This window comes from Nematolebias whitei, chromosome 23, assembly GCF_014905685.2.
Source record: "Nematolebias whitei isolate Nwh7 chromosome 23, NemWhi1, whole genome shotgun sequence".
In the NCBI taxonomy this organism is placed as follows: Eukaryota; Metazoa; Chordata; class Actinopteri; order Cyprinodontiformes; family Rivulidae; genus Nematolebias; species Nematolebias whitei.
In genome coordinates this window covers 22301879-22322790 of record NC_056520.1, presented here as the reverse complement: position 1 = coordinate 22322790, position 20912 = coordinate 22301879, and the positions used below count along the sequence as shown (strand labels likewise).

Here is a 20912-nt window from a genome sequence, read left to right as displayed (position 1 = left end):
CTGGGTCCATTCAGACACAACATGAAGCACCTGCTTGCACAAAAAAACATTTTATCACTCAGCCTTCTGTGTGCATAATTACGCGCTGCGTAATTGCGTGCTCCTTGTGCAGGAACGCACCAGAGAAGATCTCTGGTGAGGAAAAAAAAGGCTGTGATAGCAGACCTGCTGCTGTGAATAGGAACAACGAAGGATATGAATTGTAACAGTGTAACGATAAACAGAGCAGACCAACAGCTCCTCAGGATGAACCGGTTAATAACAATAAAATCAGCAGTCATGAACTTGTGACTGATAATAAATATCTCACACTGAGACTGCATGCAGGCACGTGTGAGCTCAAAAAAGAGGCTCCATTAAACAAATAATCATTCTGTCAGAACACTGAGAACAGAATGGGTCATGGAGAAAGTAGAAACATCATGAATAATTGAACATGGCGATGACCAGGCAGCCGCCATACAAATATCCTCCACTGTCATCCGTCCATGCAGAGCCATGGAGGATGAAAACCCTCTGGTGGAATGCGCTGAGATTCTCTGGAGGATCCAGTCCAGATGAACTGTAAACTTCAGAAATAGCCTCACACAACCAATGTGAGAGGCGTTGGGTGGATAGCTGTCCCAGTAATGCACGAACATACGCTGAAAACGGCGCAGTGCGGCCGTGTGTGCCACGTAATATGAAAAATGCGCGCATGGGACAGAAGGAGGTGAGATGTTACTTCCTCCTTAGAATTATGAGGAAGAGGATAAAACCCATCCAAGGTTATCACTCTCGATCTGAATGAGCTTGTGATGTTTTTCAGAGCAGGGATAAAATGCAGTACATCTGAGCTGCCGCCAGCTTGAATTCTGAGACATGAGGAAGTAACAGAGAGAGCAAACAAACACTCACTCTCTTTGCCAACGTCAGAACTAACAGCAGGGCTGTTTTAATGACAGAATTTAAGTGAAACCTGATCTAAAAAGCTCAGAAGGAGCTTTGATCAGAGCGTGCAGGACCATCATTAGGTCTCACTGTGAAGCTAGTGGACGTGACACCGGTCTGTGTCTCCGTACACCTTTCAGGAAACGCTTCATCAACGGGTGATTAAGAACTGTTCTGCCACTGAAGCCCTCGTGACAGGAAGAAATATCTGCAGCATAAGTTTTAATTGTGCTGAACGCTAGATCTCTTTCCATCAGCTGCTACAGAAAGGACAGCATGCCACCTAATGGCCATAAGATGGCCTCCACGCCTTTCTCTGCGCACCAGCGCTGAAAAACTGTCCACTTAGATGTGTACAGCGTTGTGGTGGAAGCAGCTCGTGCGCCCTGAACGTACGCACCACATCCTGTGGGAGGCCCATCTTTTCTAAACAGATCTGTTCAGCGGCCAGACCCAAAGATGCTGACCTATTGCTGGGTAACTCCTGAACGCTCTTCATGCCTGGTGGAGAGCCCCCCCCCCCCCCACACACACACACACACACACAGCAGTTCCTATGGCCAACTCAATATCAGTCGCTGCAGATTCGGGAACCACGGAGCACATATTCGTTGGGGAGCTACGAGGATGACTGATGGTTCTTCCTCCCGGACCTGGTCCAGGGTCCGTGATATCGGCAGGACTGGAGGGAACGCATAAAGGAGCATTTTTGACCATGGGCTGTGAGCAAAGGCGTCCACTCCTAACGGTGGGTCGTCTCGTGGGCTCATTGAGAACCATAATTGACACTGGGCGTTCTCCCATGTGGCGGACAGATCCATTGCTGCTCGGCCAAACCTGCTCCAAAATCTGAGAAATCAGCTCGGGATGGAGGCTCCAGCCTCTGTGGTGGGGATTGCCCCTCGACATGATTTCCGCTTGCCTGTTCAGGACGCTGGGTATGTACACTGCTGTGATTGAGAGCAGGTTTTTGTGTGCCCAACACAACAGCTGTTTCGTGATACATAACAGTTTGGCTGAGCGCATGTCTCCCTGACGGTTTATGTAAACTGTCATCACTTGTTGTCTATGTGGATCAGAACATGCTGATCCCGCAGCAGGGGGCAAATGCTGAGTCACGTTTCAGACCGTGAAACATTCTAGCACATTATGTAAAGCGACATGTGGTCCAGCCACTGTGCTCCCACTGCTTGGGACAGACACATTCCTCCCTGCTTGACAGGAACACGTCTGTGAAAACTGAGACGTGTGGCGTAGGCCTGCTGATGGGAGCTCCCTCTGACAGAATGAGAGAGTTTCCCCAGTGATTCAGATCGGTTCTCACGGAGAGGGAACCAGGAAGTAGTGGGAGGAAAAAAAAACGTATTTTCCTCTCCGTTGGGAACTCTGGAAATCACGTTTTTTTCGTCAGAAATTCCTGAACTTCTGACTAAGATAATCCACCTCTTCTGGTGCACAGGATCTATGCGCAGGCAGGCGAACCATCTCTGAAGGCGTCTCATGTGAAGTAGGCCCAGCGGAACCACGATGTGGGCTGCTGACATCGTCCCAGGAGTCACATGACAGGCAGAACTGTCACTATGCTGCAGGGTTTGACACGGAGGAGCAGAGCTGATAGAGCTTCGGCTCTCAGCTGTGATAAACGGGCTCTCATTGTAGTTGAGTTAGCTCCACTTCCAGATAAACAATCAACTGGGACGGACAAACGGAAGCTTTTCCCAGTTTATAAAAACCCTAGGATTAGCAGGTGGAACACTAGCGTTTTGGTCTGTGCGACAGCTTTCTAACTGGACCGAGCTAATAAGAGCATATCGTCCAGATAAAAAGAATTCTCATTCATGCCATGTGTAACGACTACAGAGCCGTCTCCACACATTTCGAGAACGTGCGTGGGGTGTTTCAGAATGATGGAAATGTGAAAATATGCACTCTTCAGATCTATGGAGGTGAAAACCAATCGTTCTGGTGAAGTTCTCCAGCAGCTGTTTGTCAGCATGTGGAATTGTCTCCCCATGATCGAATTGCTGAACATGAACAGGTCGAGAATGGACTTATCCCTCCAGTTTTTTCTCAGAACCAGGAAGTAGTGGGAGGAAAAAAAAACATATTTTCCTCTCCGTTGGGAAATCTGGAAATCACGTTTTTTCGTCAGAAATTCCTGAACTTCTGACTGGAGAGACGAGCTCTGTTCTGGAGAAGATAGAACCGTCTCTATAATCCCTCTGAATGGTGGGGGTTGAGCTGCGAACTGCAGCATGTAACCCCTTCTGATCAGACGGTCCGTCCATCTGTCCAAGGAACACACTCGCTGCCACTCTGAGTAATGCTCGTAGAGCGGGCACGCATTTGTGTTGTCTTGTTTCTCATGAACGTCAACCAGACTAAAAATCCTTACTGCCATCACTCGCTCCGGAGATCCTCTGGGGGGGGCTCTGACAGAAAAAGGGCTGTATGTGTGCCTCTGTGCTGAGCCCAGGCTGCGATCTCACATAGAGCTGAGGTGAGCCGGTGTGCACTGAGAGGAGGCGTGAGTGCTTTCTGAGTGAGACACAGTTTCTGTGGAGGCTGCAGCTGTCTTGGAGAAAACACGTTTACTCCCGATGCGCTGTGAGTGGGCAAAAAACAGCAGAAATTAAAATTGGGCTCTGGATGAAAACAAGGGATTTTACCAGACTCTGTCTGCTGAAAAAACATCAATTTAGCTGATGTGGCAGACGAGTGTTTTGTGATATTTACTGAAGTGCAGTGCCATTTAAAACGCTGTTTAAAGGTTACTGGCTCAGTCTGTGTGGGGAATGTGTGAAGAGAGGCAGCTGGGAGCTCAGCTGATCTGACCATCTCAGATGAAAAAACTTTACTTCCAGATGTGTTTCTGTTTTATATCAAAAAATATACATCATCAAAAAAACACATACCTTCCCCTCAAGGATCTGTTACCTGGTGGAGGGGGCCGGCAGAGGAGTGGGGCATGAAGTCGCTGCCGCAGCTGTGGAGCACCTCAGCTGCTGTTGCTGACCAAGGTGGTCCTTGCAGCGGCCAGAGGGGCGAGAGGAGGACTGTGACGTCACGAGATGGTGTACAGTCTCTGAGACCTCCTTGGACCGCTGCGATTTCTCAGAGATGGTCCTGAAGTTGGCCCCGAACAGCACCTCTGGGGTGATGAGGCCCTCCAGCAGGTCTTTCTGCAGCGTCTCGGACAAGGATGGCGAGAGGCGGAGCCAAGTGGTCCTCTGGATCATGGTCATCCAGGCGGTGGTGCGGGATAGGCAGACCACAGAGGTGGCACATGTTTAAGATGACATCAGCAGTTTACAGAGAGAGAACTCTTTGTCTCCTCCAGCAGGTCTGCTTCCTCCAGCCTCCAGGGGGGGGACCGAGGGAAAAAACACAGATCGGTAAAACCCTCCACTCTGGAGATGGAGGCGAAGGTGGAGACAGATGTCTTCAGCTTGCCGGGCCCAGCTGCAGCCTCATTCCAGTGTGACGTCACAGCTGGACAGCGAGGCCAGATGGGGTCAGGGCGACGAGTTGGGGTGGAGCCAAACTTGCCGCCAGATCATCCGATCAGGGTGGAGGGAGGCGAGGGACAGAAAGTCCCTTGTGTTAACATCCTCCTGGATTATGCTGGGCAGCTCCTAGAGGAGGGCGCCGACGGCTGGGAGTGATGTGGTCGCCGACGTGGGAAGACCTGAGGTGGCTGAGCATCCGCTCGGCCGCTCGTCTTCCATCACTACGCTCTCCAGGAGGGAATGGGCAGCTCCGCATCGCCTTTCTCGGAGGAATCATTCAATTCACTCAATTCACTGCGTGACTCTGCTTCAAAGAAGGCGGTGGCATCGTCCCGCACATAGCGTCCCGCCACAGAAAAAAACACTCAGCGGAGCTGCTGCCAACAATGCCTTTTTCGAGGGAATCATCCGATTCATCTCGAGAAAAAACACGTTAGAAAAGGTGGTGGCGTCGTCCAGCGAGTAGCATCCTTCCACGGAAAAACATTCAGCGAGGCTGCTGCTAACATCGCCTTTGAGGAAATCATTTGATTACCGCGAGGAAAAACACGTTAGAAAAGGCGGTGGCGTCATCCAGCAGGTAGCGGCCCTCCACGGAAAAACATTCAGCGGGGCTGCTGCTAACATCGCCTTATTCGAGGAAATCATTCGATTACCGCGGGGGGGGAACGTTAGAAACGGCAATGGTGTCATCCAGTGGGTAGCGGCCCGCCACGGAAAAGCACTCCTGGGCGCTTACCTTGAACAAGGCTGCTCGTCTGCTTCTCCTCAGGGAGGAAGAGCTCACTGGGACGGCAGGAGGTTGGCGTGGCGGAGACCCAGGCATCCTCAGCAAAGGTTATGCCGGTCAAAGCTGGACAACTTTTCCTTCTTCGTTCTTCTGACAGTGCTAGCTAGCTGGCTGAAGAAAAAATGGGAGCCGATTACCCGGTCACACCGTAATTTATACGGACCGGGGGTGAGGCCCACATAGCAGGTGGGCGTGGACTAAAGTTTTCAGTGCTGCGCTGCGCGCCTAGGGATAAACCCACTAGCGACAGTCTTAAAGGGCAAAGCCTATATGAAATAGAACAGCAGATATTATCTGTGATTCCCAACATAGGCCCTTGAGGAACACCATCCTACATGTTTTAGTTGTTTTCTTCTCCAACGCACCTGACTCAGTGATTTAATTACTTCCTCGTGTTCGGCAAAAGCCTGTTAGTCACCCATTCATTTAAATCAGATGTGTCAAAGCAGGGAAACAACTTAAACATGCAAGATGGTGTTCCTCAAGGACCAGAGTTGGGAACCATTGAAAGTGACTCTCAAAACCTGATCAAACTCACCCTGAGCTTCAGATTCAGCACACGGCAACCCAAAGCCTTTCTAACAAGTCCAGTTTTTCCTGTCTGTGTGCTGATTAAACTGAGCTCTCCTCCCCCCACCCCTGATAAAAACCTTTGTTTGCTGCATCACTTGTCACCAGACTGACTCTTGTCACTCTGTTCTGTCCCTATGTTTCAAAATAAAGAAACTTTATTGGACTGTGAAGGTGAGACACAGCCGTTAACCCCTCCTCTCCACCCTGCAACAGCCCGACCCCTCTTTTTTTAAAATCTGCAACCTCACCTGATAGGACGCTCTGCATGCCTGTCTTGCTTCCCCTCCCGCCTCCTGCTCCTAGCCTCCACCCTCTTTGGTGGTGCTGATGTGTTTGCACGCTTCTTGGTTCTGTTTTAATCGTATGCATGTGCATCTACAGCGCATGGAGACCAGAAGAGGTCAGTCACCTTTACAGAGAATCGAAGCCAGCAGGCCACGCCCATCTCTGTGGAGCCGCCAACTGAAAGCAGGAAGGTCAGTCCTGCTCTATCAAAGTCGCCAACTCTGGAGATTCCCCCTGTCATTTGTGCGACTGTCACTGCTGACCTGCACACTCAGGTAAGAAGGAATTAGTTGTAATACCCTGTTCAGACCTGTTGTTTAAATCCATCCATCCATCCATCCATTATCTTCCGCTTGTTTCGAAGTCAGGTTGCAGGGGCAGCAGCTTGAGCAGGGAGGCCCAGACATCGCTTTCCACAGCTTTTGCCTCAGCTACAGCCAAGGCTGTGGACTGCTTGTCCGTCCGGTACTCCTCAGCTGCCTCTGTAGTCCCATTGGCCAACAAGGACTGATAGGACTCTTTCTTCAGCTTGACAGCCTCCCTAACCCAGGGGAGCAAACCCTCACTACACATGTGGGTCTGTTGGGCATCTTCCCCACCATCTGTTCCAGCTCACTACCAGGTGGTGATCACTTGACCGCTCATCACCTCTCTTCACCCAAGTATCCAAAACAAATGGCTGCAAATCAGATGACATGACTATGAAGTCAATCATTGATCTACGACCTAGGACGTCCAGGTGCCAAGTGCACTTATGGACTCACTTTTGTTCTAACATGGTGTTCATGATGGACAAACTATGACTAGCATAGAAGTCCAGAAACAGAGCACCACTCAGGTTCAGACCAGAGAGGACATTCCTCCCAATCACGCCTCTCCAGGCCACACTGTCATTACCCATTGAAGTCCCCCAGCGGAGTCCCCAGCTTGTGCACCTTCCATTACGCCCACTAAGGACCGTCAGGGTTTATCAGGCAGGAATGAACCCAATAGATGCAGGCAGGGACTCGGACTCAGAAGATACAAAAATAAATACTTTTAATGATAATAAATTAAATAGCTGACGTGGCAGCACACTTACAAAACTGGGAATACAACTCAGGTCAGGACTGGAACACATCAGATCAGGACAAGACAGGGTAGACCCAACGACGACACGACAATGAACAAGACTAATAGACAGACTATATACCCAGACAAGACAGGATGTGATTACAAACAGCTGGCACAAGACAAGGGTGAAATTAATTGGATAAATGATGAGACACACAAGGGAGTACAGACAAGGAAGGACCACAGATGGCGCCATCCTTACAGTACACCCCCCCCCCCAAGACCCCCCCCCGGAACCCCAAAAAAACCCCCCCCCCCCCCAAGAAAAAAAAAGGCTTGGGTGGGCGGAGGGAGGAACTGCAAGGATGGAGGGCCCAATGAAACAGGAGGACAAACAAACTGATGAAAACAAAACCTGGGAACACAACTAAACACAAATAGGTACACACAAAAAGAAAAGTCTGAGCGGTCAGGTGACCGACCTGGCAAGGTCATGGTTCTGGCGGGTGGCCGGAAGGCTGTCCATCAAACCGGAATGGGTCAGGAGGGCGGCCAGGAGGACGACCATCAGACCAAAGCGGGTCAGGAGGGCGACCATCAGACCGAAGCAGGTCGGGCGGGCGGCCGGGAGGGCGACCATCAGACCGAAGCAGGTCGGGCGGGCGGCCGGGAGGGCGACCATCAGACCGAAGCAGGTCGGGCGGGCAGCTGGGAGGGCGACCATAGGACTGAAGAGAGTCGGCGGGCGGCCGGGAGATCGTCCATCGAGCCATTCTTCAGGCAGGTCGAAGCCGAAGATCTCAGGTGAATCGAGGCCAAAGATCTCAGGCGAATCGAGACCTAAGATCTCAGGCGAGCCAAGGACGAAGACCTCAGATGAACCAGGGGCGAAGACCTCAGATGAAACAGGGGCGAAAACCTCTGCGGAAGGACCAGAAGTGAGGGCCACAGCAGGCGGGTCAGTGGCGAGGAACTCGGCAGCGAAGAGCTCTTCTGCGGCTGGATCTTTGGCGGCAGGATCTAGAGCAGGAGCGGAGTCCGTCTGGACCCCCATGGCTGAGCAAGCAGGAGCAGAGTCCCTCTGGACCCCCATGGCAGAGCGAGTAGGAGCAGAGTCTGTCTGGACCCCCAAGGCTGAACAGAAAGGAGCGGAGTCCGCCTGGACCCCCTCGGAGCAGGAAACATGAGAAGCGGAGTCCGCCTGGACCCCCTCGGAGCAGGAGACGTGAGGAGCGGAGTCCGCTTGGACCCCCTCGGAGCAGGAGACGTGAGGAGAGGAGTCCGCCTGGACCCCCTCGGAGCAGAAGACGTGAGGAGCGGAGTCCGCCTGGACCCTCTCGGAGCAGGAGACGTGAGGAGAGGAGTCTGCCTGGACCCCCTCGGAGCAGGAGACGTGAGGAGAGGAGTCCGCCTGAACCCCCTCGGAGCAGGAGACGTGAGGAGCGGAGTCCGCCTGGACCCCCTCGGAGCAGGAGACGTGAGGAGAGGAGTCCGCCTGGACCCCCTCAGAACAGGAGACGTGAGGAGAGTAGTCCACCTGGACCTCCTCGGGACATGAGACGTGAGAGGCGGCCTCCAGGACCCCCTCGAGACATGAGACGTTAGGGGCATTCTCCAGGACCCTCTCAAGACATGAGACGTGAGGGGCGGTCCGGTGTGAAGGGGGGGTCACACCCTAGATGGGAGGAGAGGAGTCCACCTGGACCCCCTCGGGACATGAGACGTGAGGGGCGTCCTCCAGGACCCTCTCGAGACATGAGACGTGAGGGGCGGTCTGGTGTGACCCCCCTTTGTCAGGTCTTTAGACGAATGGGGGGTGGAGAGCGGGGTGACAGGACTGATCCTTGAGGGAGCTTGGTACAGGAGTGAGGTGCCAGATTCCACCCTCACCGAAGTACTAGGAGGTGAGGCGTCCAGATTGGCTCTCTCAACAACACCGGAACCAGGTCTCGGAAACTCAGCCTCGCCAAACCGAGTTGGATTTGGAGTCGCTGTCAGGGATGTGGGCGAAGGTTTCGTGGATTGTTTCTGGTTTCGTCTTCTGCCGCCCCGGCGGCGACTGTGGGGAGAGGGGGCAGGAATGAGATAGAGCTCGTCCTCCAGTTCCGCGTCCTCCCCCGACGTCCACACCGAGTAGCCGAGCGGCGCTGGAGAAAATTTTGTCTCGGGTGCCTGGTGTTCTCCCCAGGGCAGAGACCTTCTCTCTTCCTCCAGAACCAGGAGAAGCGTAGACAAAACTTCAATTGCCAGGCAGTGAAGACTTTGTGTTCGGATGGGTTCAGTTCGGAACCCACCCACCGGATTACAGGTTCTCCCATCTGTGACTTGTAACAGACAGGTGAGTAATTCTGAGAGGAACCCTGCCCTCTGGGTTCTGTGTAGGTTGCGTCGTTCTGTTAGGGTTTATCAGGCAGGAATGAACCCAATAGATGCAGGCAGGGACTCTGACTCAAAAGATACAAAAATAAATACTTTTAATGATAATAAATTAAATAGCTGACGTGGCAGCACACTTACAAAACTGGGAATACAACTCAGGTCAGGACTGGAACACATCAGATCAGGACAAGACAGGGTAGACCCAACAACGACGTGACAATGAACAAGACTAACAGACAGACTATATATTCAGACAAGACAGGATGTGATTACAAACAGCTGGCACAAGACAAGGGTGGAATTAATTGGATAAATGATGAGACACACAAGGGAGTACAGACAAGGAAGGCCCACAGATGGCGCCATCCTTACAAGGACTCCAAGAAGGTTGGATATGCTGAACTGCTATTGAGCGCGTAGGCACAAACAACCATCAGAGCCCGTCCCCACACCCGAAGGGGCAGGGAAGCTATCCTCTCATCTACCGGGGAAAACTCCAACACACAGGCACCAAGTCAGGGGGCCAAAAGTAGACCCACACCAGCTCAATGCCTCTCACCATGGGCAACTCCAGAGTGGAATGAGGTCCAGTCCCTCTCAAGGAGATGGGTTCAATGTCCCATGGCGTGCAGTGAGGTGAGTCCGACTATATCTAGTCAGTACCTCTCAACCTCACGCATAAGCTCAGGCTCCTTCCCCACCAGAGAGGTTACGTTCCATGATCCAGTTTTGGTAAGCCAGGGTCAGAGCGCCAAGGCCTCCACCTTTGACCACTGCCCATGGAGTCCATGCACCCAACTTGTATGACCCCTCCTGCAGATGATGGGCCCACAGGAAGGCAAAACCATGTTACTTGTCAGGCTGAGCCTGACCGGGCCCCATGAGCAGAGACCCAGTAACCAGACGCTTGCTGACAAGCCCCTCCCCCAGGCCTGGCTCCGGGGTGGGGTCCTGGTAACCCACGTTCATTTTTAAATCTGTCTTTATCTATCACGTTGCATTCAGAAAGCTTGAAGTCCACATACGTTTGGTTGTCTGAATATAATCTGGCTTGAGTCCATCCCCACAGCAGAGTTATTACTAGAACGTTCCGGCATTTAATGTTTTTATGATTCAGGCTCTTTTATCTAAAATTTCTCATGAACTCTTTATCAGAATTCTTCTTAATAAAAATGTCTCTTCAGTTTAAAGTTTGTTCTGATTGATTTTGGATCCCCTGTGGTCATTGTAAGCATTTTCTGTCTTTGTCTTTGCACTAACACGGAGCTCTGTGAAGTCACTGATCGTTTTACGCTCCTTCGTTTACCCCGTATCTCAACACCAATTAAAAGTTAGCGTAATATAACTGACACTGAATCACAAAAACATTTTGAGATTTACATTCAGTGGCAGATGTAAACGCTCTCAGTCGGGGCGAATCGCTGGAGGTGGATGTTTAATGAGAGGTCTGAACAGGGCCTCAGGCTCTAGTTTGGGATGCTTTGAGATAGGGATGCACGATATTGGATTTTTGGCCGATATCCGATATGCCGATATGTTAAAACTTATTTGGCCGATAACCGATACTGATGTTTTATATATATTCCTTTGTCAGAACATAGCCCTCGTATTTAGGCTTATTTGCTACAAAAATTGTGCAACAGCTGTAAGAGCTGGTGACATATTCAGTAACAGCCATATGTAATGCATAGCACTTTGACTTATATTAAATGAAAAGCATTAAATGTTATTTATTAGCATTAGTCACATGCAATGCTGTCTCACTTGTAGAGGCTTGTTCCAGGTTCCTAACTGCAGTGTGGAATCCTCTGCACTCCTTTGCATGAAAGACAACCATTTTAAGTTCAAAGTTTTTGACTATCCATTGTGCCATAAAACTAATCATGCTAACGGGGCTAACATGACGTCCAAAGTTGTGCTGCCGCTGCAGGCATCCTTGTCACTGGGTTGTCATACAAAAACAGCGTATTTTATATCGGTGAGTTATTTTAATGGAATGTCCGGTATTGAACTTTAACGCTAATATCGGCCGATACCATGCCAATAATATCGTGCATCCCTACTTTGAAACTGTAGAAACAAGGTGTGTTCTCCTTCAGGTTCCTTCAAACAAAAGCAGCAAGGAGAAGAGGGAGCAGTGGGGGCTCCGCAGCAGTCTTTCTCCACCCCCCTCCACTTCCCGCCCGTCCACCCCGTCACCCCCGTCCCGAACCTGCTCCCCTCTTCCTCTGTCCCGCACTTCCTCCCCAGTTCCTCCTCCTCTCCCAGTGTTGAGCACAGCGCCCACCTCAGGGCCCCCTCCGCCACCGCACTCCAGCATCAGGGAGAGTCCCGGCGACGAGGACACGACCGCGCTGCTGCCGCCCAGCGACACCCGTCTGCGGCTCAGCGAGGACGGAGGCACGGAGAACCCGCTCCTTGCCCCGCTGCTGTCCACCCCGTCGCCACGTCTGTCCCCTCTCCCACTGTCCCCTGTTGACCTGGACTTGGACGAGTCCCACGTCTGAGAGGCATGACGCAAGAACAGCGAAAAGTTGAGGAGAATTTTAGATTTAAACGAGTGACAATCACGACGTTTGACAGAAGTGGAGAAATCCACCGACATCTTTCTGTTACAGCCTCACCAAACTCCTCTTTCTTTTAACGAAAGCATCACGAAAATCTAAACTCAAGTTTATTTTGAATGTAAAACAATCATTTCCTCAACTTTAAACCATTTCAGGCTGAAAATCAAAGATTTATTTTTTCAGTTATTCGCAGTAAATAATAGATTTTTTTTTAACTATTATCGCCTCGAAGAAGTTTAAATAAAAAATATGTATATATTGAAAAAGTATAATGGTGGAAATCTTTATCAGAGCCATTCCGAAGCTAAAGGTTATTTAAATCTTATTATACGAAGTTAAATGTTTTAAACGAGAGAAATGTTCAGATATTTCCGTCTGTGTGTTGGTTGGATTGGAGCTAATTGTGTTTTAAGCCATGATAAAGCAGCTGAAGCTACTTGTTTTAATACAAAAGCAATATTAAATCATGAGTGCCCCTTTTAAACATATTTATCCATTTGTTTTTAAATGTTATAAAGTTTTGAATGAGTTCCTGGAGGACAGGTTAGTGGAAATGAGGAGAAACTCATTTCCAAATATTTGATGCTGCTGCTTCAACTTTCAGACGTCTGAGTTAAGTATTTTTTGTGCTGCTAAGTGTTTTCACATTAAATTTTGTTTGTGACCAAAAACTGTAGCTTGTGTCTCAGCCATTTCTGCAGCTAAATAGATTATTAAAAAAGGTAAAAGTTTAGCTTTTGTTAAGGAACTCATCCTGTTGCAGTGCTGCTTTCGTCAGAGTCTGTGATGTCTAATTAAAAAAGAGACTTCTTGTAACCTAACTGTGATGAAATGAAGAAACCTCGCTGCTCATTTCAAGCCTTAACAAGGAAACGCATCCATATCCACAGAAATTATAATTTATTATGGGGAAAACCATTTTGGACAGCAGAAAATCTGTTTCGTGCCAAAAGTCCCACCAACCCACTGTGAGTTGTCATTAGCTGCTTTTTCTCTTTGTCTTTTGACTGTTTATCACACAAAAAAAACAAAAAACATTTATGTCAAAGAATATACAGATGAGGTACATATACAATATTTAAATTTATAATCTTAAATAAAGAAGTGACTGTTTTATTTAATTTACCACCAAAATGTCAGAGGTTCTCTGTTGTGCGTTTTTGCCACTAGGAGGCAGTATACATGCGCAAAACTGTTGTTTTCCTTGAATTGTGTTAAATTATGTCTTTTGTCAAAGTTATAATAAATCTACATTATATCAAAGTCTTTCTGCAATATTTAAATAAACTGATATTGTTTACACTGTTTTAGAGCTTTGTGTTTAGCTACTAAAAAAAACGTTCTGTTGAAGTTGGTTTGGAGCAGAACAAGAGGAGAAAGTTCGGTATTCAATTCTAGCATTTTGTTCCTTTTCACCCACTTCCTTACTGACTTTTATGTTTATAAATTAGTTTGATGGTATTTTATGTTGTGAGAGCGAAATGTCCTCAGCATGCGATGTTGCCGAGTGTCGGAATGACCGCAGAGCAGCTGAAACTTTTTCAAAGAACTGGAAGTAGGCATGAATATATCTAGACCACAATGCATTGCAAAATGCTGACTGAGCATGCACATTAGCAAGTGCAAAAATGTCAATAAGGCTAATAAAACAGCATCATTCTTTTGCTATATAAAACACTAGAGGGTGCTCTGGTCACATGACCATGTGATTCACTGGAGCAACGGCGGCCATTACCAAAACAGGCAAAGGTGTGCACTGTACATTTTACCATACCATACCAATTTATTTCTAAAGCACTTAAAATACAACATAGCAGCCGTCCGAAGTGCTGTACAAAAATAAAAACAAACAAAAAACAACAGTAAAACAAGTAAATATATAAAAATAATAATTAGAACATCACAAGTAAATGAATACAACATTAAGACAGAGATGCTAGTTCACTCTAGATTAAAAGCCAATGAAAAAAAAGTGTTTTTAAGCGAGTTTTAAAAACAGAGATTGATAGGGCCTGCCTGACTTTCAGCGGCGGCTCATTCCACAATTTAGGAGCCAGAGCTGAAAAGGCTCCGTCTGCTCTGGATTTATGGGGGCCGAGATGGTGCAGGGCAGCCGGCTTGGGACCCGAAAGTCCCAGGTTCGATCCCCAGTCACTGCATATCACGTGGTGTCTCTGGGCAGCACACCTCATCCCCAAAATGCCCCCCGGGCACTTTCAATAGCTGCCCACTGCACCACCTGGAGGTAGATGGGTTAAATGCAGAGACTAATTTCACCATTGTATGGAAACATACAGTGCTGACATTGTGATGACATTATTATTATTATTATTTATCAAAGGTTTTCGGGACTGCTAAAAGCATCTGGTCAGAGGATCTAAGAGCGCGTGATGGCATGTAAAGGTGAAGCAGTTCAGACAAATAAGAAGGACTAAGACCATTCAAAGACTTAAAAACAAACAATAGAACTTTAAAATGGATTTGAAACTGAACAGGAAGCCAATGAAGGGATATCAAAACTGGAGTAATGTGCTCACACCTGCCTGTACCAGTCAAAAATCGTGCAGTAGCATTTTGTAGCATTTTGTACCAGCTGTAACCGTGAGAGCGAGGCCTGGCTAACTCCGATCAAAAGAGAGTTACAATAATCCAGGCGTGAAGTAATAAAAGCATGGATTACTGTCTCTAAGTGGTGTCTAGAAAGGAGGGGTTTGATTTTTGACAGGCGCCTCAGCTGAAAGAAAGAGAACTTAACCATGCTGTTGACATGGCAGTCAAGTTTCATGCAGGGGTCCATTTTCACTCCTAAATTTGAAACAATTGATTTTTCATATGGGGCCACAGAGGAAAAATCAAAGGTGGGGAAACTGCTAGGACCACTGGATTTAAAGACCATAACCTTGGTCTTTTTTTTTTATTCTTTTTGTTATTAAAATGGAGGAAATTAAGTGCCATCCATCCTCTGTCATCGAGACAGTCCAGGAGTGACTGAGTGGAGCCATTATGTTTCAAACGGAAGTAGACTTGGCCATTATGTTTCAAAGGGAAGTAGACTTGACAGTCATCCGCATATAAATGAAATTGCACACCATGCTTTCTGAAAATAGAACCCAGTGGCAGAAGATAAAGTGAGAACAGGAGAGGACCAAGAATAGAGCCCTGGGGTATCCCCCCCCCCCCCCCCACACACACACACACACAGGGGAGGGCAGCAGAAGCAGAGGTAAAATTATCCATCACCACACTGAAACTTCTAGGACTTAAACCACTGAAGAGCTGAACCAGTGATGCCCACCCACTGCTCTAATCTGGAGATGAGAATGTCATGGTCGACTGTGTCGAAAGCAGCTGTTAAATCTAAAAGCACAAGTAAAACACAGTTTCCAGAATCCAGTGCTAAAAATATGTAACTAAAAACCCTTGAACAAATTCAGTGCTGTGGTACGTTTTGAAACCAGACTGAAAGACCTCCAAGATTTTTTTAATTCATCCATAAAGGCCTTCAGCTGGGTGTAAACAATTTTTTCCAAAATTTTGGATATAAAGGGTAACTTTGAGATTGGCCTAAAGTTTGACAAAGAAGATGGATCAAGGCCAGGTTGTTTCAACAATGTCTGCACCACAGCATGTCTAAAATTACTTGGTACCACACTAAACATCAAACTGCTGTTGATCACATTTAGGATAAAGGAGCCAACAGTAGAAAATACCTCCTTAAGAAAACATGGAGGAACAACATCAAGGGGGGAACCCGATGATTTCATACTGGTGACCAGTTTCTCTAGATAGGAGAGGGAAATAAGCTCCAAATGATCAAAAACAGCAGGACAGGGGATTTTAGTAGATGTTGGCTAAATAGCCCAAATAAGTGCTGACTGTAAAAAATGTCAAAAGTAGTAATAAAATGTAGGTAATATAGTGATATTAAACTACTATACAAAAATCTGAAAACGTTAAGTCAGGTCCTCTGAACAGGTTCAAAAAACAAAAAAGGAGAAAAACATACAAAACAACAATTGTAGGAAAAAAAAATGTTTTTTTGAACCCGTCCAGAGGACCTGACTGAACTTTTTCAGATTTTTCTACCTGAATTATTGAGCATGCATCAGCATATGTATATAAAATGTAAATACACCAGAAAGCTGTGTGCTGCAGATGTTAACGACAGAAAAGAAAAACGTCAACATGTCTCCTTTCACAAGCCAGTGGATTTGATCTTATTTACCTCAATCATTGTGAACGTGATCCGACCAGAACTGAAGCTAATAATGGAACCATTTAAAAGCATCCTGTAAAGCTGATGTCATGGCTGTTAATTATTGAACTGGCTTTTGTGGAAGATATTGCTGTTCTGTTCTGTACATCCATGCTACATGCTTTACAGATTAAAACTGTCGGTTTCAATTTCATCTAGTTGAAGTCATAATTATTCAAGAGCATTTGCAAGAAGGTGACTGATGATTGTTCCACTTTGGAACCAGTATCCATAGCCAGTCTTTGCAACGGTCTGGCTGAGAGGGTTCAGGCCTGTGCAGAACAGGAGTGGGGCAGTGCATCACCTCGGTGCCACATTTGATGCTGCCTTTGCAATTTTTTCATTCAACCTTTTGTTTAGACAGTAAATCCCATTGAGCCTCGAGGACTCATTTACAAGAGAGATCTGATTTTAACAAAGAATGATAACAATGGACAACAGCGACAACAATAGACAAATATAAAAAGGCATACAGATTTTATTTTTTACAAATAAGATGGCAAAAAGAGTAACAAAAAACAGCTAGATTCTAAGGCGAACGTAGAAAACTAAAAACAGGAACATGTCTGCATTGGTCCCTGCCAGGAGTCCAACAGATTCTTAAAGCCACTTAGAGAGGTCAAGGTCGAGAGCTTCAAATCTTTTTACAAGATATTCCAGGAAACAGGAGTGGAGTAGGAGAAGGCCCTTTTGCCTAGTTCAGTCCTCACTGAGTGAACACTGCAGGTAATAATGTCCTGAGAGCGCACGCTGTAGCTGCACTCACGCAGAGACATGTAGGAGGAGATGAATGAAAGCAGCACACCAAGAAGTGATTAAAGATGAAAATGTACCAGTGAGAGAGTCTGCGTGAAGTTAATGATGTCCAGTTAACCAGTGAATACAGGGTGCAGTGGTGGGTACGATAATCACAGCCAGTTATGAATCTTAGTGCACCATGATAGACAGCATCCAACATCTGCAGGGTTCTTGTAGGAGCGTTCGTGTACAGTAAATAATGTCACCGTAATCAATGGAGGGAAGGAAAGTCACAGTTACAAGGTGTTTCTTAGCATTCAGAGTTAGACAGGATCTGTTTCTGAAAAAGAAACCCAGTTTAACTTTCAGTTTCTTTATCAAGTTTTCCACATGGAGCTTAAAAGAGAGATGCGAGTCGACCAAGATACCTAAATATTTATAGGAATCAACAAGCTCAATAGGGACAGGATTTGAGAATAAAATCGGAGAAAGAACTGCTGGGACCGACTTCTTGTTAGAAAAAAAGCATCCCTTTGGTTTTATCGGCATTTAGGACAAGTTTGAGGTGGAACAAATCAGACTGGATGATGTCAAATGCAGATTTCAAAAGCTGGAAAGCCTTTTCAACTGTTTCAGCTCGACAATAAACTGTGTCATCAGCATAGAAATGTATGGATGCATTAGGGATGTTTTTACCAACATTAGCTATGTAGATTGTAAAGAGTGTGGGTCCTAAGACTGAGCCTTGTGGTACACCATTGTTGACTGTTAAATAACTGGAGGAAGTACCATTATGTTGAACACATTGCCTCTGGTCTGAGAGATAGTTAGAGAACCAACCAATGGTGTGTTTTGAGAAACTGATTTCTGAGAGTTTATGACACAAGATGTTCTGATCCACAGTGTCAAAAGCTTTAGACAGGTCTAAGAAAAGTGCAGCACAATAATCCTTAGCATCCAGTGCTTCAACGATGTCATTAAGAACCTTCAGTGAAGCAGTTGTTGTGCTGTGTTGTTTCCTGAAACCAGATTGAAGGCGAGGTAAGATGTTAAATGAGTCCTAATACTTTTTGATTTGAGAGTTTATCAGTTTTTCTAGAACCTTGGCTAAAATGCAGAGTTTAGAGATTGGTCGATAGTTGTTCAGTGAGGTGGGGTCTCCTCCCTTCAGTAAAAGAAGAACAAAGGCTGTTTTCCAAGCGACTGGAATGGAGTTTTGGCTTATGGAAAGATTAAAGATGTGGGTCACAGGGACTGTGATGATATGAGCAGCCAGCCTTAAGAAATAAGGTGGAAGTGCATCTGGACCTGTAGATTTTTTAGGATCAAGACCTTTTAACAATTTTAATTGCTTTTGAATTGGCCTCTCGAGTTGTCTTTCATTTCTACTGAGCTCTTGATGTAGGCTCTTAGTGTCCTGTTGATGTTGTGTATTTTCAAGCAGTACTCTTGTATGTGGCATTACGTCATTAACTTTCTTGTAGTCAATCCAAGCAGTGCACAGGTTTGTGGGTCTGGTCTTACAGTCTGGAACCAGTTTTGTCAACCAGTAGCTGCTGTTTGGCTCCCCTTGTGTTGGTGCCAGTTCCCTTCTGTTCCTTACTCAGGTATGATTGATCCATGTCAATATTTATTTTAGCCGCTATGATGCCTGATAGATGTCCATGTTGTACAGAGGCAGGTGGTTGGCTGGTAGTTGTATGAGACTGTCCCTTTCTGGGGGGTCTATCATGATCAGGAGAGTGCAGACTTGGGTCATTGACTCTGGATGAGACCCTTCCATTAGCAGCTAGTTCATCTGTGCTGCTAGGCATTCATGGAGAGCAGTCAGTCATTGCACGTGAGCGCACATGTAGAGCAGAGGGCTGCCATCTATGGAGTCCGGGGAGCAGCTAGAAGGTGAAGGGACGTTTTCAAAGTCCTAGACTGGCATGAGTCCACCATCAGGAGAACACAGAACAACAATGGTATCATGGCAGGGTTGAAGGAGGAAGCCACTGCTCTCCACAAAGATCATTGCTGCTCTCTACTAAACATCACGTGGACGAGCCAGAAGACTGTTGGAAGAATGTTTTGTGGACGATGAGACCAAAACAGAACTTTTTGGTTTAAATGAAAAAAGTTACGTTTGGAGAAAGGAAAACTCTGCATCCCTGCATAAGAACCTTGTCCCATCTGTGAAACATGGTGGTGGTAGTTTTATGGTTTGGGCCCGTTTTGCTGCATCTGGGCCAGGATGGCTTGATCACTGATGGAACAATGAATTTTTTCTACCTGGATTATTGAGCATGCATCAGGATATTTTAGCTCATAGTTATGCAGAAATATAGAAAAGTATAGAGTTCACAAACTTTCAAGCATCACTGTGTCTGTTGAGCCATGGGGCAGCTGTGGCTGAGTGGTTAGAGCAGTCGTCCTCCAATGCGAGAGTAGAGGGTTCAAATCCACCAGCAGTCACGTGCTGAAGTGTCCCTGGGCAAGACACTGAACCCTTCATAGCCTCTGGTGTGTGTCCCATCAGTGTATGAATGAGATAAAGCTCTGATTAGTCTCATTAGAATAATTTGTTCAATTAGCTTTGTAGAGATGTAGTAGAGTGCTGTATGAATGGGTAAATGAGGCATAGATTGTAGCATAAAACGTTTTGAGTATCTTGAAATAAGATAGAAAGGCGCTATATAAGTACAGTCTATTTATGTATCAGCTATAAGCAGACTTCATGAGATTCTTTATAAATAAAATTATTTCAATCAAAGAAAATTCAAACCATCCACATCTACTAGATTCCATCCCAACCAGGCTATTTAAAGACGTATTTCCCTTAATTAATAACCACATCTTGAATCTGCTTAATAAATGGTTCCGTATCACAGAGCTTTAAGGTTACTGTAATTAAATCTTTACTTAAGAAACATAACCTTGATTCAGGAATCCTAGTCAATTATAGACTTGGATCTAATCTAACTTTCATCTCAAAAATTCTAGAGAAAATAGTTGCAGGTCAGTTGCGTGAACGTCTACAAATAAATAATCTGAAGAGTTTCAGTCAGGGTTTGGAGCTCACCACAGAACTGAATGTGCACTGGTGAAAGTTACTAATGATATTCTCATGACTTCTGACAATGGACTTGTGTCTATACTGGTCCTGTTAGACCTCAGTGCTGCATTTGATACAGTTCATATTTTACTACAGACTTGAATATGAGATTGTAATACAGGAATGGCTCTAAAATTGTTTAAATCATATCTATCTGATTGATTCCAAATTGTAAATGTAAATAATAAATCATCATAAAACAAAGTTAGTCATGGAGTTCCTCAGGGTTCAGTGCTTGGACCAGTATGCTTCCATTAGGTATAAATATTTAAAAGCATGGGATAAATTTTACATATAAAAGGAAAGCTGATGAAGCTCACAGCAAACCTTCTAAGAAAGGGGTCGTCATTAAAACTTACAGAACGAGAGATGAATCAGAGAAACATCCAGGTGACCAAAAATAACCCTAATGGAGCTGGGTGGCTCTTCTGCAGCAATGAAGGGATCTGTCATAGAAGCTGCACCGAGCTGGGCTTCATGGACGAACAGCAGGGGAAAAAAGTCACGATTAAAGAAGCAAATAAAAAGCGTTTGGAATTTTTTCCGCCCCCAAACACACAGAAGTCAAACTCTCACATCACCAGGAACTGTGAGGAGTATGACTGGTGGGAGTACAGTGTACACATCACTTTAAAATGTGATAACTTTTAAGATTTAAAACAAGTCACCCCCATTTAACTTTATTAATCTGAAGTCTTAGCTCAGCCTTTTTTTGTCTTCAAGGGTTAGCTTGCTG

The 20912-nt window shown here is 46.3% G+C and overlaps 1 protein-coding gene across 1 annotated transcript in view; it reads left to right on the top strand.

Moving 5' to 3' along the window:
• The window catches only part of LOC119429099 (protein unc-80 homolog), a gene marked incomplete in the record, with an annotated part of 116990 nt that extends 104887 nt beyond the window's left edge, over window positions 1-12103 (top strand). Inside the window, 2 exon segments of the mRNA XM_037696817.1 lie at window positions 6184-6362; window positions 11619-12103. Of these exon segments, the coding sequence (XP_037552745.1) occupies window positions 6184-6362; window positions 11619-12026 (587 nt within the window).
• Window positions 12104-20912: the final 8809 nt, after the last annotated feature.